General features: G+C 37.1%; 1 protein-coding gene across 1 annotated transcript; it reads right to left on the reverse strand.

Annotated features, from left to right (window-relative positions):
* Positions 1–14,195: 14,195 nt before the first annotated feature.
* htr1b (5-hydroxytryptamine (serotonin) receptor 1B) lies at positions 14,196–16,199 on the reverse strand. The gene has a single exon (XM_066714783.1). The coding sequence runs from the start codon at positions 15,811–15,813 to the stop codon at positions 14,653–14,655; it is 1,161 nt and encodes a 386-aa protein (XP_066570880.1). The 5' UTR covers positions 15,814–16,199; the 3' UTR covers positions 14,196–14,652.
* Between the last annotated feature and the right edge of the window lie 5,673 nt (positions 16,200–21,872).

Raw genomic sequence — 21,872 nt, forward strand, 5'->3', positions numbered from 1 at the left:
AGGCTAAAGCTTAAAGGCCTTTGCACACTGGATCCGATTATGCATCCGTTTTTTACCTGCATCCCTATCTCACCTTGCAAACCGATTCTGTAATTGTCGTACGAAGGTGATGCTTCAATTTTAGCAGATCCTTGACGGACAACTTTCCAAATGACGGACTAAAACTGATGTATCAGATCCAGTGTGCAACGGTTTTAAATCACTAACTTTAAAAGCTAAAATGAAAAATGTATATCCCTGCAAAGCTTTATGGAATGGGATTTTTTAAACACCTTACAAAATGTGGCACTACTTGTGATATCTGACAAGCACTCTACCCATCTTTACACACACACAGTCACTCAAGACTGGAATAATTACGGTCCAGTATTACAAATCTTCAGAAAACAAAAACAAAAAATATCAGAATTACATGAATGCTGCATTTTGCCATGTAACATCTGACAGGTTAATCCTTTCCATAGTTCTTTAGAGAAATGCAGACCTGCTAGGTTTATCATTTATCCTTTCTGGTCTCTGTTTGGCACTTCTGTTAGCATGCCATCCATAATCCCAAACATAACTGACAATCTTACCTCCCCAGTGAACAGTAACTGCCAAGTCACACATCTGCAAGTCATGCACCAAAGACACAGCACGCACATGTTTCCACCTTCGCTGCGCTCTGCCCTCGTATCGAACTCTGCCTTCAGCATAAAACACTAAAAGCCTCCTGAGTTTGGTTCAACATCAGAAGATACGTGATGAATAAACTAAGCAGCCTTATGGACAAATGCTCAAACGTATGTCTGCAGGCCCGGTTTCAAACGTGTGAAATGAGACTGCGGTCTGAATACGGCTGAGGTGCTACAATGTGAAGGAGTGAGACTCACCCGGTCTCCTGTGAGTATCAATCCCTGTTTCAAATCCTCAACACAGTTCAAATCTGAGCAGGGGCTCTGACCACATTCACTACATTAACAAGCCCAGGTGTTCCCCTGATGAAGGGACTGTTGTACTAAAACACAGGCTCCTTAATTCTCTTACACACGACACAGAAATTGTATTCTGGAGTCCATAGCTGACTGTGCAGCTTTTTTGTTTAGCTACATCACGCACAACACATTGTCAGACACACTTTATGACACCTCCAAACTATCCTTCAAGTTTCATAGACCAAAACAGACTCCTTATGGACACACATTGTTCATAATTCATATTGATATACATGTTTCTGTTTCTCTTTTTAAACTGTGGCCGTTTATGTGCGTTGCTAAGAATAGTATTTTAATCAAAGCTTAGACAGCTTTTAAATATGCCTGCAGTGTTTTCCTTATCAGTATCTGAAAGCTTCAAAGCAGAGTCACTTATTTCTCTTGCACCCAAGGAAAACAGTTTTGCAGTTTCTTCTTCCACAATATGTTCTATTTCCCTGCAAGTGTTTTTCAAGCTGATCGCGCTGACAACACCTCGCCCCCACACCTCGGCAAAAAACTGGCAGTGTTCACCACAACGCTTCTGCAGAGCCCTGAATATCTCTTCCTCTCTCTCCCTCCTCCTTTTCCCACATGTTTTAAAAGCTAAAGTCTGTGTAACAGATATAATTAAAACATATTCACCTATTGGTATTCATTTTGATTAATAAAAATAACAACAATGTAAAATATATGTTATTTATTCAGTTTAGTTTTTGCAGTTGTAATCATGTACATTTAAGTAGAGCCTCTTAAAACTACATGTTTTGCAGCACTAGCTGTGCCAGTGAACCAGATGTTCTTATCAACTCATTGTGTTTTGCATCAGAGAAAATGTGTATCATCAAAAACCCACACAGAAGAGAGACTGGAATATCACAAATATGATTTCGGCACCGTCATTGTGTACCTGTCCGTGACTGTCAACTGTACATTTCTCAATCATATATTTGTTAATCAAATCATTCTGCCAGATCGTTCTTTGTGTGTATCTGTCAGAACGCTTTTTAAACTGAATGACAAATTAACCACTTTTGCGGGAATGCATTTATGTATACAACACTGCTTAAAATGTGTTTTTGCACATCTGACTATGTAATATGTTGGCATTTCTCCATCAGTCACTTTTATCGCTGTCAAAAAAGAAAAAAAATCCTTCATTATCCACAAGTTTTCCCTGAACCAGCATGCATATTATTATAAGCATTGGAATAAAATCAATTGACTTGCAATATGTTATTATTTATTCTCCTCAGACTTGACACCTCTCATATTTTAGTTTTAATTAATCCTCTCCTTGAGTTACAGCTGCATTTGCTTTAAGTCATTGGTAAATGCATTAAAATTAATTCCAACACTGAGGAGGATAAATATGCACTGGCACATGTTTCTATGTTTTCTTGAGCATCCTGGTGAAGAAGGCATAGCAACCCATAACTGTACAGTCAAGTATTGAAGTCAGAAAGGTTGGTTTATGTGTTTCAACACCTACAATCCAATACTGAGAACATACTTTAACAATGGAGTGAGGACAGCATTAGGTGACATTGGAAATAAACATAGGGGTCCTGTCATTTAAATGAGCTATCAAAAACTTGCAGCTGTAATTGTTCACCATTAACCTTTTTAGCATCAAAGAGGAAAATGGTCAAGGGGTCCGTTATAACTCATGCTCATGATAGCATTTCTAAACATGCCCCATTGATAAAATGAATACATGAAGGTCAGTCAATTATACAATGATGATAAAAAAAGGATAAGCTATTAAGAACATTGCTTGAGTATTCTCTTCCTGTAGGCTCCAACCACTTTTTTTTCCCTTCACTTATTGGGACTGCTATTTCATTAGGTTCTTACATACTTGCCATTCAACCTGTACCTGCACATGGTGCTAATGCTCTTGGAAAAGCAATCAGTATCCTGTCAGTGCCATCTGTTTTTGAAGCTTGTGTTCTAGCAGATCTTTGACTATGGGCAGGAGTAGAATCTGTCTCCTATTGGGAGCATCATTTATCTTTTGGGGATACAGAGAAAATGATTAATGCTTTTATGTCTATCTCGACTACTGTAATGCCTTATTTTCAGGCCTAAATCATCATACATTGGCCTGGCTCCAGATTGATCAAAATTCTACTGCTAAGACTAGGTCTGGGATTAAATCAAAACTTTGACCCACCCGCTAATAGAAAACTACAGAACTGTACTCAGTTGCGGCTTCATTTTTTGTTAGATGCTACTTTCTTCTAATCATAAATGTAACCGTTATGATGTACAGGTTTATAGTTTCCTATTAGCGGGTGGGTCAAAGTTTTGATTTAATACGGCCCTAGGACCAAAACATACACTCACATAACCCCAGTACAAGCCTCTATACACTGGTTGCCAGTACATTTTAGAATTGATTTAAAAATTGTACTAATCACATACAAAGCATTGCATGGTCTGGCACCTTCCTACATTGCTGAGATGCTAAGTCCCTATAAGACTACAAGACCACTCGAATCCTCAGACCAGGGAATTTAAGCGGTTCCAAAGTCTAGATTGAAATCTAAGTGAGATCATGCTTTTGCCGTAAAGACCCCTGGAATATGGAACAGCCTACCTTTTAACGTCCTCTTAGTCAGTCCATCTTTTTAAATCACATGTGAAATCTCATTTTTATACATTTGTATTTCCAAATGTATGTAACAGTTATTAACAATTTTTTAAGAGTTTTATTGCAAGTTTATTGCATCTACCGCATTTGTTTTCCTCCACTATTTGAATTAGCTGTACTGTTTAAAATGTTTGATGTACTTTTCTGATTGCATCTTGTTATTTTTATCTTTTAATTTCCTTGTATATCCTTGTTTTAACTGTTGTTGTTTTTTATTGGTTGTGCACCACTTTGTGCTTTGTGATTGAAAAGTGCTATATAAATAAAGTTAATTATATAATTATTCCCACTGGGCTCCCAATTGTAATGGCACAGTGATCCAGAGAATGGGCTCTGCAATGGGTTAAGAACATAGAAGATAGCTGAGAAGATATCTGAGGAGTAAGCAGCAGTAAAGAGAAAACAGCACATAAGAGTTTTTAAAATACCATTATTCCGTTTTTTCAAAGACATTTTAAATGCCTGTTAATAAACTGTTTAAAAAACAATGGCTGACAACAAGTGGACAACCTTGAGTATGATATGAAAATAAAAATCATAAGCCAAAGCTCCCCTTTGCAGGTTATATGTATATATAGTTTATATGAATATAATCCTTGTCTCAATGCCAATGTGAAACCCTTCAGAAAGCACAGTGAAGAGTTCATAAGCTGACCATATATTTTTCAAAATGTTCTGTTATACAAGGTTGCAGCCGGGAGAAAAACGAGTAGCATGCATAAGTTTATCAGTTTTGACCTTGAAGTACTTTTGCAATAGACTTTGGCCTTGAATATTCCCTCAAAGTATCTAACACAAGACACGTTATCTAATATGTTATGGATTTGCAAAGCACCCAACAGAAAATACCTAAATGTTACATCATGAAAACTGAGTCATTTCAGATTGATCACAAGCATCTCTCTATATATATATAATTGTTAAGCGTATCCATATTCATTTAGTATTACATTTTCTAGCCACTGTAAATAATCTGTGGCACAAGAGGGATTGTGTCATCATCAGTTATTATATGTCTTGCTCAGTGCATAAAGGTTGATTCATTTATCCAGTAACACTGCATGAAACTAGATCTATAGGTTAGCAGGAGAATGATGTGCAAAAGAAAAAAATTAATGACGATGACATTCAGGCGTACTCAAACTTAACGAAGTGCGGAGTCTAGATGTTCTCCATATTCACAGCAGGACATGTGTAAGCAATGTAAAACCTTACACCTGCTGAGCACACCGAGCTATTTCTGGGACGGTAGTTGGGCAAGAATGGATGTGACACTACTGGCTGTAGTGTAAGAACGCTGACACTGGGATATTTCCGGAATCATCTGCATTGGAACATTATTATGGCATCGTTAGGTGTTTTTTGGGAGCTCTTTGTTGGACTAGATTGAATGTGAGGTTGAACTCTGCAACCAATACTGGCCTCAACAGCTTAATAAACTCTTGACTCGGAATGGGAGTTATGTTGAACTGTTATTGTAATTTAAGTGTTGTGATGTTCTGCAGTTTTTTCAGTCGAAATTAAATTGTTGAGTGTGCCAACCCTCCCTTTGTTGGCCAGATGGTGCATCACAGACAATGCTGCATGACATCTGAATCATAGTTGTTTTTTTTAGGGAAACATAATGATTCAAATTCTGCCCGTGGCCTGAAAGGTTGAAAAAGGAGATGGAATTCTGTTTTTATATTTTCCTTGATCACATAAATATAACGTTGACTGCCATTTCTAAGATGATTCACACATTGCAACTGTGGCCTCTTAAAGAAACAAGTTGATAAGTTCTTTAGGTGAACTCAGGGTAGGGTTGGTATTTTTATTTAGTTTTTAGTGTGATTTGGGAAATTACACCTGGACCATTTTTCATTTAATTGATTTATGTTGAAAATATAAACCACAATGCCACAATGTAGAATATGAAATCAAGCCATTATTAAATAAGAGCATGTACAAGCCAGACATTTTGAACTACAGCTTTTCAAATATCATTATTTTTATTTTATTTACTTCTTCTTGCTGAAATTGTACTGATTCCCTGTGTTTTATAGAGACAGAGGGGTTCAGTTCTCGTTCTTTTTATATGTTTTTTATTCTCGTGTCATTTTTGTGGATAGATTTTAATATTGATTTAATTTCAGAATACAATGATAATCTTTCTGCTATTGTGGATCTCCTTGATTTTTTTGTCTTATATATATATATATATATATATATATATATATATATATATATATATATATATATATATATACACACATCTGGAAACACGATTATTGCCAATGCTTTTTTGTTTGTTTTCATTGTGTGTGGCTATGTTATTTGTCAGTAATTTAACATGTCTTTCCAAAGAAGCTTGACAATCTAAAGCAACAAGCTGTGCATCTAATCATCCTGTTGAAACTCCCCATGGCAAACCAATATCCCTCTCTCTAAAACTCGATGACTAGCACTTAATATGCCAGGGGAGTACAGTCTGGTGTTCCCATTTTATCACTGTGCGGTCAACACTTCTTATCTCGTCTCACTTTCTTTTGCTCTGAAAGCAGTTCTTTCCCTGAAGAGCTGCAGTGAGCAACCTGTTAGACACACACACACCGGCAGACGCTGAGCACTCTAATTACAGCAACATTTTTAATTTCTTTATCTGTGCCCCAGACATATTTCCATATTTCTAATAAGGTTTTATTGCTTTAGTTGATATTTGTTTCTAATTACTGTGCTGATGTTTTATTCACTCCTGGCAGTGGCTGTCATTAATGTATATTGTCGATCTATCAAATGCAACGTACTTATTCTTCTTGTACGTAGTAGTAGTAGTAGTAGTAGTAGTAGTAGTAGTAGTAAGTTGTTTGCAAAACAGTTTTTTCCAATAAAAGTTTCATACATGACAGTATGATTAATATTATATAGAACTGAAGCATTCTTTATCATTCGTGTACATGATTATCTTATTATCGGTCTTTTAGCCATAAAAGATTCTGAAATTTACAGGCGGCTATTTTTTTATTACTGTATTATTATTTTTTGCTCTTATGTACAGCATATATTATCCATTTAATGCTATTATTTGTTTTGGTTCCTGTCGACATGCCATCTAGTTCACATTGTGCTCACATTGTCCTGATGGAAAATAATCAAACGAGCCTGTTGCATTGCAGATAAATGCAGTGTTTTGCACAGCAATGTTTGCTGCACTTCTATAAAAAGGGTATTTTTCCATTCGTGTGACTCTGCGGTGCGAGGATTGCAGGGGCCTCTTGTGTAGGCAATAGTGATTGTTATTGATCAAATTAGCCAGTACCTATATGAACTTTAGTGTTGGCTACACACAGTATATCACACAATAGGAACACAGAAAACTGTAATTACAGTGGGATTAGACTCAATTTGAGTAATTGTCACTCATTCTATTTCTTCTATTTTATGGATATTGTATATGTAGTATATTGTATATCAGGTATATTCTATAGGAGGGTTATGATCTAAAGAGATGTCTTGAGTCATGTGTTGTGCTCCAGTGCCTTGGTTTACCCACGTCAACATCTGAGCACTGTTTAATATTCTCGTCAGAAAGGACATCCTCACTTATTCCTGAAGAAAGCCTGTAGCTCCGATAGCTACATCACCACAAGGTCTGTTATCAAGACAAGGAACACATCCATCTTATACTCCAGGCACAATACTCTCAATTTATCAGTCCCATTTTGTGTGTATTTGTTATTACTGTTAAGAGCATCTGTGCTGATGTACACCCCGCGTTCAATTCACAGAGACCATTTTCTTTATTTAATTTGCCTCCCGTTTCCCAGGATCACCCAGTTAACAAGAATGAGGTTTTTAGAGTTAAGCTAAATAATAAGAGAGACTAATTCACAGGTATTCATTATTTTGTTCCCAACAGATACCTTAAAATAGAGGTATTGTGGAAGCCTGTATTGAAATGTTAACAATTTATCATTAGATACAATATTGTCAGAGCCAAAAGAAGTCCTAATCTTCGAAATCAGTGTTTCTCTGCATTATCTCCTGACACATTAATGGATTTCTTCTATCTGTGTTCAAGTTTCCTGAAGACCTCGAGGAATGATGTGTTCATCAGACAGAATATTTGGCTTCCTGATGTGACCTGAAATATGGAGAGAGAGAGAGAGAGAGAGAGAGAGAGAGAGAGAGAGAGAGAGAGAGAGAGAGAGAGAGAGAGAGAGAGAGAGAGAGAGAGAGAGAGAGAGAGAGAGGTGTAGGGGTACTGGACTAAATTAATACAACAGCAAAAACCAGCTCAAACTAATCTCTCTCTCTCTCTTTCTTTCTCTTCCTCTCTCTTTCTCTTTCTGTAGCCACTCAAGTCTTTTAGTGAACTTACATGTAGGATAACCAAAAATAACATACTTTGAAACTAGAAATAAAACGTCTAAATGATACACAGTCCCTGTTTGGATATAATGACAGTATGTAATTCATATTGTTTGTGAAGAGGGCTTTCTTTTCATGTACAAACTGTACCTAATTGGTCATCTCATTTTGGAGACAAGATCTATGTTTTGTCTGTTTTTGTCCTGAATCCGACTAAAATATGTATTGATAAGACTTAACTAATGAGGCGATATAACTTGCGCCCGTCTCATACCCTTTCTGAAAGGAAAAGTAAAGGTCAATGTTAATAGGCTCTGAAGGTGATAAGGAAATATGCAGTGTTAAGGCTATTTCACTTTCTGTGAGTCCCAATACAATCTCAATGTGTGTTGGGGGGAAATACGGACAGTTTAACCTTGAGTCAGCTATTCAGCTTCGACTGAATGCATGAAATCTGCTGGATTGTGGAGTATTTGCTCCTGCTGGTTCAAAAGGGAAAAAAATGCCACTTCAGTCTTAAAGGAAATACTTTATTCTGCAGATCATTTTCTTTGCAAGTCTTTGCTAATGCCATTCAGAAGAAACAATGATGGAGCGAACAGAATATCAACCAGGAGAAGGAAGGAATGTCTTGACCGGAGCAGCATTTGTGCTTAGGGTTCAGTTCAGCTGCCTGGCCTCTGGGTATCTCCTCCTATTATATTTCGCCATGTAAATGCCTTGACCAACATCATTCTAACAGATAACAGCACGGGTACAAAACAAAGCAAGCTAACAGTACAGATGCACATGATCAGCTCTGCCTTCTTACAATGACCAACTGTCTTGTTTTGAGGGTAGTTTTAAAGTCTGTTGCTAAGGAAAAAGTGTTGTTAGCGTATTCTAATCAAAATGCACATTTTCAACATGTAACAGACTCTGAAAATAGTTATTTAATTCAAATGAGTTAACTGAAGTTTATACATAAATAAACACATACAAATGAAGAGATCGTAAGGACATTTAATATTGTCTCATAGCTAGGTTTAAAACATCAGCCAATTTAGTTTTCTGTATATATTGTAGTGCACTTTAATATCATGTGTAGTAAGTGTGACAAAATAATAATTTTCGACACACAATACTGAATCCCAGTTCCAACTGGCCGAGCTCATTTTCCCATAAATGCTGTAATTCCTGCATATTAATCAAATCAATTTCAGTAATAATAACTTGCAATTGTAATTTCCATATAGAACTTTTACACCAGAAACAGTAATGGAAGAGAAATTAATCCTCTGCAAGATTAATTGTTCATTTTAAGCTGTCTCTTTGATTGGTATTAATTGTATTATATTAGAATCAGGAAGAGTTATAGAAGCTCATACTTGTTATATTAACATAGCAGTTCCACTGACACGTCTCTGCTGTCCACGGCTAGAATTGATCCGTGCGGATGAGACCGTGTGTCTTTTACACTAAGAAGAAAATAAATTTCCTCCAAAGGTCTTTAATGGGCTATTCGCATGATTTGCAGAAGAAGAAATAAAAGCAAGACAAATGCAAATTGTTGCTTTTCTTCTCTCCTCCAAGCACCTCATGATGAAAAGTAATTGCATGTTCTAAATTCATATATACATATATTTTAATCTGGAATTATTCACAACAACTTGTTACTTGTTACATTAAATGATATTCCTACAGCAACCAAATTGCCATAAACTATAATTGACAGACAATTTGACTTTAATCAGTCAACTTAATGGATTGAATCAATAATTTTAAAACCTTGCTAATGTTTGCCCCCACATTAGCTCCACATGCAGTCTTTAAACATGCCCATAAAGAGGAGAAAATGTTGGTTAATGTGTGGCTGGGGGGGATCTTCTCCTTTCAGTAATCAGACCATCCCCAAGACAATATTGTTGCCTTCATCATCTTGATTATACTTCTGGCCATAAACAGAACACCATTGATTAAATATATAATTGCATCACCACCAGCCTATATCGATCCACTGCTGGATGAAGGCTCCCCAAGATGTTTTCTGTTTTTGATCTACAGCTTCTCTTTTCCATGTCATGCCTGCAAAGTGTATTATTTAATCTTCCTTTCTTTTATGTGGCCATCTTCTAGGTCTTTTTTCATCTCTTGGTATCCATTCAATAGCTTCCTTTGTCCAGTGTGTGTGTATATGTGTGTGTATCCGTGTGTGTGTGTGTGTGTGTGTGTGTGTGTGTGTGTCTATATTGTGAATTACATGCTAAATAGCCCCATGTGTTATTTGTGGGTGCTTAAATAGACTATTCAGTCCATGATCACAGACCAGTTTGGTGCCCATTGCCAGTATGGGAATCTGGCTGGGTTAATTCAGTTGAAAAGAGCTCCCACAGACATGACTTGGTAGAATAACAAATATTTGACATGCACATTCCTCAAGGTAGAGCAAAAGCAGGCTCCTCAGACACCGCATATTTAAGTCTTTAAGGGGTCAATTGCTTTTTTGCTTTTAAAATAGCTTTAAAATGCCATGTAAGCCACAACAGAAATCATTCTTGGGTCTTGACAATTTCAGCAGTCAAGATCCTGCTTACCTGGTGTAATCTTATCCTACTCTACAGCACAAAAGCTGTGCTAAGACACACACACACACGCACACACACACACAATAAGAACTGCATCATTTTCTCAAGTCTGCTCACACTCATTGTTTGTCATGATTACTTGTACAGAAGTAAAGATGTACCACATCGGATTTTTGTAAGTCATTTTAAGGATGCGATGTACACATCTTATATCTATCATATGTCAAAAGCAGTAGACACCTAAAAGCAGCCAGCAGTACATGTTGTGTGCATCGTATTTAATGTAAAGCAGCTGATCATTTCGTGAAGAAATTAAATTGTTAGAGAAGGTCTTAATTTGTCAGTAAAATGATGCCACAGAAAACCCAAGGGACACCAGAGAGTAGTTTTCCTTTGCCTTCTTAATTCCAACTAGTCTCATTTTAATTCAATAATCGCAATATGCAGCCAGCAGCAATTTAAATGCAAGTGTGCTAATACATTCCTTATAATCAGTTTTCAAGAAAAGCATCTTTTATATATATATATATATATATATATATATATATATATATATATATATATATATATATATATATATATATATATATATATTTCCATACACTATCTGTATGTAATTAACAATGTGTATTTCAATTAATACAAATGCTTCAGGATCGGGGAAAGGCAGAGATGGTTTTTGGCACATTTTTCAGAGAATCTTGTGACTGCTCACAGCCTTGGACTCAACTCTACATTTTATGGTTGAATGGATGGATCGATGGATGGATCGAAGGGTGAATTTATATTTTTTCCAAGCGCTAATAAAACTTTCTTAACCTCATTATATAATTTGTCTCTTAGCTAATGCTTGTTTTCAAAGTCTGAAGCTGAGGACTGAAGAAGTTTCAGTTGCATCTCAAGTACAGTAGGCAGTAGGTGTCATATACCCCTCCCCCTGAAACAGCTCTCTCTCTCTATCTCTCCATCTCTCTCTCTCTCTCTCTCTCTCCCTTAACACACTATGCAGTCACAATTGGGTTAGAATGGGGTGGACCACCTTCTGTGAGTGATGTCACAAGCACCTGAGTGAGGCAACTTCATATGTCTGACACTTTCCAATTCCTAGCCCTTAAAAGGGGAACTCCACTGAAATTAACTACAAAGCCTCTACATTTTTTGACTGAACACCAGTTTGCTCTCGATACCGTAGCTTCAAAAAATGTAGTTCCACTTCTTCAGTCTTCTCGCTTCTGCCAGCAGCCAGATCAAAACAAAGGGCCGGGATTTCCCTTTGGAGAACACGCGTGCGCAGTTCGCACTCCGCTGTAGCCTACACGGCAGTCCCTCGAATAAAATAATCATGTAGAATAATATCGACAGTTCTGGGTGGTGAAACCGATGGTTCTTTTGGAAAAATAGGGTGATGGGGCCATCAAGCGTGCATAAAATGTGTTTTTTTTAATGATTTTCGTGACATTTCTGATTTTCCCTATTGACTTCCACCAAAGCAGCTCCATAGTTAGCACCCCAGTGACATCACAACATATTTACCGATCTCTGAATTCTGGTACATAGAATGAGGTGGACATGATATGCTCACTACACAGAATATGTTTCTACTTTTTGATTAACCTGAGAAACTATGGAATTTTGGTGGAGTTCCCCTTTAAAATCTGAGCCCCAGCATGTACTTATCTATCAAACTCCATGTCATCTTAGTACTGATAAAGAATATTTCACTAAGATTGTTTATGCAGCCCTGTATTTTGGACTGGCTGTGGGCACCATGTTATTCCATGAGAACCCAAGAGCATCCCCCTACAGTCACCTTATTTGCCCCCCAGCCGCAGGAGAATAATATCTTGTCTATTGTGATAGCTTTCAAAAGAAATCCAATGATAACCACAGCTTGAGGTAACTTCTCTCAAATAGAAGAGCTGAAGCAATCAACATAGTTTGTGTGCTTAAAAGCATTTATTGTACAGCAGTTCTTTGTATGAAAAATGATCCCAATTACACAGATACTGGACTCCTGAATATGCTACATGAAACAGAACATAGTTTTCTTTGCACATGTAATCATTATATACACAGTTTATTTTTAAGCATAGATTTTGGCACAGTTTGGATTCATTTTTGCTGTCATTTCCTTTCAGAATGTATTTATACCACCATTTGAGATGTTGTATTGTTTCTTTTCTCTTCATCCGCTATCCCCCCAATCATCGAATCATTAAATGAAGTATGTTCACTCTCTAATATGCAGAATAAACCCATGATACAGATGATATGTGACTGAGAAAACGAATTCCACACTTATTTTTGTAATTTACCTGAATTTGCAACTTCAAACAAGCATTCAATTATATATAGATTATCATAATTAATATTCCAGTAAATGAAGTCTGTTTTTAACCCCTGATAGTGTCAAGGTACATATGTAATTACTTTTTAATGTGCGACAAATTGAAAAAAACAACCACATGGTAGCTATTATGAGAAGATGAAAAACCTTTTGATAGTCCTGCAGTCTCATTGCTAAAAAAATGTAAACTGGGAACGAATCTGGGCATTTTACATATATATCTTTACATAGTAAAGGGGTAAATGTATTTTCCCCAATATTCACAGAAATGTTGAAAGAAACATAAAGAAACAAGGATAGAGATAGATCTAATCAGACACAGACTTCCTACATACACACAGACAGGTAAGCACCTCAGGGTCTTTTAATTAACTTAAATAACACAATGTCTCTACTTCATTCCATAATTTAATTAATCTGGGAATATATGTTATGCTCATGACAAGGCAAACATTCACAGTAGTGCTCCAGGAGATCAGCTAAAATTGCTGAACTGATAGACATTCAGTAGTGGGTGAATAGAGTCAGGTATTCTGTGCCAGCATAGTCTACAGAAACCTCAAAACTGTTGGGACAGCTGAAGGGCAAGCAACTGAAAATTAAAAACAGAGGTTTGTGAATGAGTATGTGTGTATATACATAATGATGAATATTTAAGCAGGCTGATGATGAAGATGCTGATCACATATCTATTGAAAATAAAATGATTAAAACAATAAATAATAATAGCATCCCTGTGGGAGAGTTTTCTCTCGTCCTACTTCCAAAAACAAGGACAACATATCTGCAAGCACCTTCACATAGACAAGGAGATGGATGGATGGATGCATAAATAGCTACATTTAAATACAAATCATAAATACATAAATATCGCACTGGATGTGATGAAAATGGATAGTTCGGATATGTTTAGTTCAGACAACTGCAATGCATTTCAATGGGCGAGGAGTGTGCGATTGTGGTGCAGTGCAGAGTCGACACAGTTCTGTCTCATAGGATAAACCTGTGGAGGTGTCAGTCTGGAAGCTGATCATTCAACAACAACTTCTTTATTTTTTATAGTCGTTTTAACACAATAAACAATGGGAATTTTAGTCCAAAGATTAAATCGATTTTTGAGAAAATGTATTGCCTCTGAAGGTGATGATTCTTAATATAATATCCGTAATATTATAATTGAATAGTGTCATTATGTAAAATAAATAAATAAATACATACATCAAATTATGAATTACCTGCAAATAAGCTCATACTGACTGGCGGTTTGGAGTGATCTCTTTGCACCCCCCCCCCCCCCCCCACCCTTTACTTACATTTGTGACATTTTAAGCATATTATTTCACACCTTAATAGTTTAAAAGTTATTATTACCAATAAAATTAGATTTTGTTTGTATTAATACTAAGTAGATGACAAAAACGCATCCTATAGAAAGACCCTTCTCCAATGTGATGCACTTTTTCAGTAAAATAGGATATATGCATTACCTTTAAACTCGTCCTGTGCTGTCTTGTTTGAAATCAGAGATCAGAAGCAAGTAAGCATGTTCATACACTAGGGCGTCGGATCCAGAAAAGTTATACATACACTTGATTTGTCCTTAGGTAACTTTTAAAGGAAAGGTTTGTCCTCCTGGTCAATGTTTATACCACCTCATTAGGCACTGACATGTTTAAACGCTTATAGAGTCGGATGTGCAAGTATACATACATATGATCAATACTGTGTGGCTATCGTTCCTACCTTTCCATTATGATGGGTCTTTTTTTTTTCAGACCTAAATCAAGATCTGCAACACCTAAAGCGTATGAGTTTCTGGAAAGCCTTTTTGAAATCTTCATTAAACATGGTGTAAATGATGGGGTTGATCAAAGAGTTGAGGTAGCCCAGCCAGGTGAAGAAATCAAACAACTCGGGGTAGAAGGTGCATGATGCGCACACTGGCACCATCAGGGTGGTAATAAAGAAGGGCAGCCAGCAGATTATATACGCTCCCAGTATGATCCCTAAGGTTTTGGTGGCTTTTTTCTCCCTGGCGGCGGAGATCCTCTTTTTTTCCAGCAGCGCATCGGACACCGACACTTTCACTTGGTTGGGGTGGAGGGGCGAGCCGGTGTCGCTGGTGGAGGAGGTCTCCTGCGCCCTGTGGTTCAGGGAGGTGCTGGAGGCCACCGACCCCGGGGAGTCGGTGATCAGGTGCGCCGAGGTCAGTCTCTTCCCGGCCTTGTTTTTGGGCGACTGTTTTAAGATCCTGCTGCGGGCTTCCACGTAGATCCTGCCGTACAGCACGATCAGCAGCAGGGTGGGGATGTAGAAGGCTCCGAAGGTGGAGTAGATGGTGTAGAAGATGTGGTCCGTGTTCACGTTGCAGCTGGTCACCTCCTCTGCCTTCTCCTGGCGCCAGAAGAGCGGCGGCATGGAGATGGAGATGGCGATGACCCAGGCGACGGCGATCATCCCGCCCGCCCGGGCAGGGGTGCGCTTTTTGGCGTACTCCACAGCATCCGTGATGGCCCAGTACCGATCCAAGGCGATTACGCACAGGTGGAGGATGGATGCGGTGCAACAGGTGATGTCTGAGGACAGCCATATGTCGCAAACGACTTGTCCCAAAGTCCAGGTGTGCCTGACGGTGTAGAGTGCGCTGATGGGCATCACCAGGATGGACACCAGGAGGTCAGTGACGGCCAGCGAGGCGATGAGGAAGTTGGCCGGGGTGTGTAGCTTTCTGGACTGGTAAATGGTGGCAATGACAAATGCATTGGCTAAACTAGTGGCAAAAGTTATCAGGGAAAGCGTGAGGGCTAGACTGATCTGGAAAACCAAGTTCCCGTCCCCTTCTTCGGGCTGGCTGCCGTGGGTGACATTGCTGTCGCTGGAGGAAATATTCAATACTTCTCCATAGGCGCCGGGTGGTGGTTTAAAGTGGCCCGGCTGATCCATGCCTCTCCGTGCGATGGTCGGTTTAGGGTGAAGTGATCATTACACCACTAGCAGCTGGGGGGGGAAATAAAAATAAACGTATAGGTTTTGAGTCATGTCAAACTGGACATGTTTGCCCAACACCCTGCGCACATGCAATCATTAGTAAGTTAGCCATAGCTGGGTAGTAACTCGCATCCTTCATATTTGATCATCTTGCTGTTACTCCTTTTCCAGTTCTTTCCAAGTCTGTCACTTTTTGGAGTGGATTAAAGAAAGAGTTGCATCGTCTCCTCCCCTGGTGTAGCGTATTGCATTGAGTGATATGTTAGTTAGGCTAGATGGAGATACTTCAGTCCCCAGTTTCCTGTGCAAATGCTTTGTAAGTCCATGTTAGTAGTTACAGCATCCCGAGTACCTCCAAAACTTGTATGTCTTTGTAGCTGAGCACCTGCCTTTATACAGCGCTTCTGGAAGCTGGAGCGCCGATTGCTCTTTCTCCGCTTGTGCTCCGCTGGGTCATAGTGCCCTGCCCATATTTCTATGCTAAACGGTGCCTGTTTAGTTTAAAATAGACATGTTTATAGAAAAAAGCCACAATGATGATTATAATTAGTACCAATAATCTAAATCTTAAAAAAAAAAAAAAATAGGAACTCTCATTTTTGCACTTTAAACACTATACATTGATCAATGATTTTGCTTATATGCAATTGCCTTTGTTTACAGTGATTTTTAAATTAAGGTTTATGTTATGTATTTACTTATTTATGTATGGTTCCCTATTCAGTTAAATAGGATGTGTGATTTACGAGGTGTAAATGATAGATTGTGCTCCTAAGCAGGAGCCCCCCCAGGGTCATTATTTTACACATTAAGTGGTCAGATATTATTTAATACATATAATCTTATACTTTATTACATTGCAGCATGTACATTTTCAATGAAAAGCTCCCTTAACGTATTTGCTTGGGTATGTTCCTATCAAGTGAAGTAGATACAGTCCAGGCAGAAGATTCATTACAGTGCTTCTTGTTCTGACATCTCAGATGTCAATGACACTTCCCCCCCCCCCCCCCCCCTTTCCAAGTGGTTAAATCTGTACAGTGAGATATTGAAATCGCACCATTGTACTGGTCTGTTAGACCCAGTACATTGCCAGTGCTGGTTAGTGAAGAAAAATAATGAGCCAACCTTTTACACTGCAGCACTGCAACAATATGAAAAGAAAGGCAACACATCCACACAGAGGGAAGAAAAGGTTATACTCTGAGGATCAAATCAGATATTTGCCACAAGTTTTCCTTAACAATAGCATAATGTTTCCGGGAGCTAATTAAGTATTTGCTTAGCTGTGGTCAGAGAACATAATGAGCCTTGAGATAATAACAAGGAACTATTTATCATGAAAAGGACAAAAAAGGATTAGAACAACATGGAATCAGCATTAATGGGAGATTATTAGGAATAAATGGACAATAAGACCATGAATAACTATTGAGCTTGTGAGAGAGAATGCCTAAAATATAATATTTTCAACAGTGGGGAATCATTTGAGAAAAAAAAAGTGTTTTACTGAAATGTCAGCATAATATTTTCTGTAAAATGTTCTGTTTTGCATGGTCAGCTTATGCAGATTTATTCTGAATCATCATCAATGTATTTAGTAAGCTTATTACCCATAATTCTTAAGTAAAAATGTTTGGGTTTGAGTGCATAAGTGTGTGAGGTTCATTTGCATGCGTGTGTGTGTGTGTATATCTGTGTATATCTATCTCTCTCTCTCTCTCTCTCTCTCTCTATATATATATATATATATATATATATATATATATAGTATATCTATGTATATATATTTGACCTTACCATTTCTTTGTGCAAATGTAAAAAATTATCTGTTCCTGGGCTGTGTTCGATTTACCCTTCATTTTTCCCTTTACCATTACAGCTAAACTTTGGCGCGAATCGACTGAATGGTGAATTGATGCTGTTTTTACACAGTCCTAAGGATGGATTATTTCCAGTCTCTGTTGTGTTGTCAACAATTCAAATGTTTATAACCTGCCTTACTATTAAAATGCAATCTTTTGTGACAGCTCCCAGACAGAATACACGCATGAGACCCTATAAATCACACAATGCCCTGTGGGAGGAAATAAATGACATAGTTTATAAATTGGTACTTTAGCATACAAGCCACTGGAGATATTGTTTGGGACATAAGAATGTTCTCTACATATTTAACTTTGATTTGATTTGAAGACCTTGTGTTACATGTCGTATTAATGCATCAGTGGAAGTTGACCTTGTAGAGCTATAGGATGGGATACAGGGCATTACATTACATCATATTATAATAGTAAAACCACTTTTAAATTTAATACACGTTAACTGTATAGTCACCCTGGTATGACATAGGCAACACATTAAGAATATTCCTTTCTCCTTAGCGGTTCTTCTGAAGTCAGTTACATGGTTTCAGTGCAGCAGACTATTGTCAGCGACTAGTTTGACTGCTGTGCAACAAAATTTTGTCTTGGTTCAAAAACTGTAGGCTGGCTGTAGGCTGTTCTTGAATGTAATATTTCACTGCTGACTAAACAAAGTTCTCTAGGTATTGTTTTGATTTATATAACCAGTTTTGACCTACTTCAAAGGCATTTGATGAGGAGTAACCCTGAGAGACACTACGTCTTGGAGTGTTATGTGTTTAATACAGCTCTCTTTTTAGAAATGATTACTTTCTTATAAATAGTACAGCGACTGCATGATAAACAAGCATTGTGTGCCAAATGCTTTCAGATGTTTACCTTAAACTTATTAATATGAAGAAACTATTTTTATGAGTGTCGAGTGTTTATCATAAACAAACAAAATCAATTGTAGGATACTTACGAAATATACTGGTGGTATAATGTAAAGAGGAAGTCTGCATCATATCTGATCTAATTTGAATTGAAATGGTATAAATTCTGAGCTAAATACTTAAAATAATAACCCAAGTGCCAAAAGAAACAGAGAAAAGAATATATAGTGTTATGAAACAGAATCAATATTTATTTAAAAAGCACATCTTTGTTCCCTGAAAAGATAAACATCTCCTTTTACAATGTATACAGTTTGCCTCATGAATGTGAATTGTAGTCCAGTGTGTCCCCTTTTTCTGTACAACTGGAGGGTTGGCATTTGCTTCCTGCTTTTAAATCGGCTCATGGCACTTAAAGATAAAGGTTTTGATTCCTCTAAACTGATAACCGCTGACCTTTTCAAGTTATGTAAAGTTATGTAAAGTCGATGGTCCCATTAATGTAAGAACATGGCAAAATATTATGAAGTGTAACACATTATAATCATTTGTGTCTGTTTTTTTTAAATGTATTTGTCACACACTGCCATAGACAACAAAAATGCAGTTACTATTCAAACCATTTCAGCAGCGTATGTTTCCAAGACACATCTTTGCAATGAAAAGTGTGAGTTTATCCAGCAGGTAGTCATATCTAGGCATGAAATATTGCACTTGAGAACATACACAGTATTGCATTCATGAATTAGTTTGATTGCTTTAATACTCTCTGTGAAACTAAAAATCACTTACTACCATATCCATAGATCCCTGTGGGACCAAATTAGGTGCTTTGAGTGATTACGTTGATCTTCGTTTCACATGCACAGTATATGAAGAGCTAAACCTAATTAACATAGGAAATTAAAACATCCTCCAGGGAATACATCTGAAAATCAAAGTTCATTTTTTTTTATCAGTAGCCTTGAATTATGTGTTTGGACACCTGCTGTTAGAACTATTATGTTCTCTAATTGATAAAGAAGAATGAGAGTCGTTATGTCCTCATTTCTTAAGTAATGTTGAAAATATACGTCTTTGCGGAGAGTGAAACCCAGGGACAAGTGAGTTGCCAAGTGTCGGATTTCTAAAAGGATTTCATTTGTGACCACAGATGCAAAAACCTTGAATAAGATGCTTCCATTCAGAATGAGGTCAGCTGAAAGCAGTCGGTCTAAAAAGGATGGTGCATAATTGGTCTAATCAAATGTTAGTCCATCTTCACTGCATACATAAGCTAATAGACATCTAAATATTCCTGTGATGACATCAATGAGAAATAAATGACATGTCACAGAATATAGGTAAGATGGATAAGGGAAATCTTCTGAACTTAGCCTTTCCCGGGAAGGCAAACATGGCAAAACTAATTCTGTTTTGTAAAGTAATGCTCGGATTTCAGCTGACTTGTTGTGTTACTGCTGTTGGTGCTGGTGTTGGATTCAGTAAGTATAGGTTTTTATCCTTTTCGCTGACTGTCTGTTTCTTAATGGATCCATGGAATGTTCTTACTCTGACTTTGCACTGCAGTTCAAGGTAACAGAAAGACTGAGATGTTCGAAATTACACTCACATATGTAATCCCACTGTGTAAAGCCCTTGTATCTGTCTATCTGTGTAAATCCTTTTAATAATAACCATTTGAGCTAATACATGTAGTTATGAACAGAGGGAATAAAAGTCATTTCTGTTTATGGGCCTCTTAATATTAATATTCACCAGGCATTGTTAGGATTCATGTTACAATCTATAACAAATATTGTCACTGCAGATTTTTTTAATTTTTTTATTTTTTTATTTAAAACAGGAAAATGGTTTTTAAATCCAAATAAACGGGGACCTACATTTGCAGGTTGCTGACTCACTGTTGCAATTTTCTACATTTCTTTCAATTAGGTCTAGCTTTGTGGCACATATATCTTTTCTGACACATCATTATATATGATGGCAGTTCCTGTGTGAAGAAATGTGATTATTTACCCTAATGTAAAAACCATATGCATAATTTTATAAATATTAAATATTCATTATATGGAACTGTACACCTCTTTTATAGCATACATATGGTGATTTATAAAATATGTATTCTTCAATACATATATTTATGTGCATTCACATAGATATTCATACATGCAAAGTCATACAGTATGCAGTATTTGAATCATATATATAGATGTTCTCATAATTTGATAGGTCATATATAATCCTTACATTAATTATATATGTTTCATACTGAAAGACCTGTGAAAGTTCAACAAAGGTTTGCTCTATTCTCAAATATTGCTTATTTTTTCTTTCCTGGTTGTAAGTATATCTTTCCAGTAGAGAAGTAAAAACAAAACAAAACAAAAACACACACAAACAGTAAAACAATAAAAAAAAAAGTTTACTTTTTCTTTCTTTCCAATCCCCCCTTCACACCAATTTTGAATCTGTGTGGTTCTCTTTCTTGGTGACTTTATTTGCCATCTCTCTAACCATTAACTTATTTATTATTTGATTGTTTGAGAGATTGCACATGAGAAAGTAAGCATTCTTTGCATTTGCCATTTCTCTTCCAAGCTTCCAATCAGTCTCCCCAACACTGGAGCCCTCAGGACAGATTTACTTGCTTTTCAAGGGTCAGCAAATACAATGTAATTAAAGGAAAACAAAGGAGAGAAAATGAGTGGCATGGGTACCACCATGCTACCTGCATTCACCCTTCAAAGGTCTTCAAACAGGGTTGCTTTATTCACCTTGTGAGATTGAACAACCAAAATGTAGTGTGATCCGCTTTAGTATACTTTAAATTCCATCACTTTAAAGTAGTTTTAGTTAATATTAATATTAAATAGGTTCAATCAATTGTCAATTTAATTAAAAACATTGAAGAAACGGTTACTTTTCAGTTAAAAAAACCCTCAAAAAACCTCTCCGCCATCTAACACAAACACAAATGACTTAAATCTGCGCACATTAACTGTTGAAATAAACATTGGTTTTAAAACCACATATACTGAAAAAATGCCTTCTGTAAACAGGCCTAAAACTATAAGATGCAGCTCAGTGACATCTTAATATTGCCTGTGTATGCACACTACAAGCTTTAGAAAAATCTTATCATTTATTCTAGCTTTGTGGGGAAATCTCAGATAACCTTGCAGATGGTGGTGGAAAGCAACTCTCTTCTTGCTTTCTGTTCTCCTTGAAGCTTATAGGAAGGTTATTTCCAGTAAATTAAATTCCTACAGAT

This window comes from Amia ocellicauda, chromosome 1 (assembly GCF_036373705.1).
Source record: "Amia ocellicauda isolate fAmiCal2 chromosome 1, fAmiCal2.hap1, whole genome shotgun sequence".
NCBI lineage: Eukaryota > Metazoa > Chordata > Actinopteri > Amiiformes > Amiidae > Amia > Amia ocellicauda.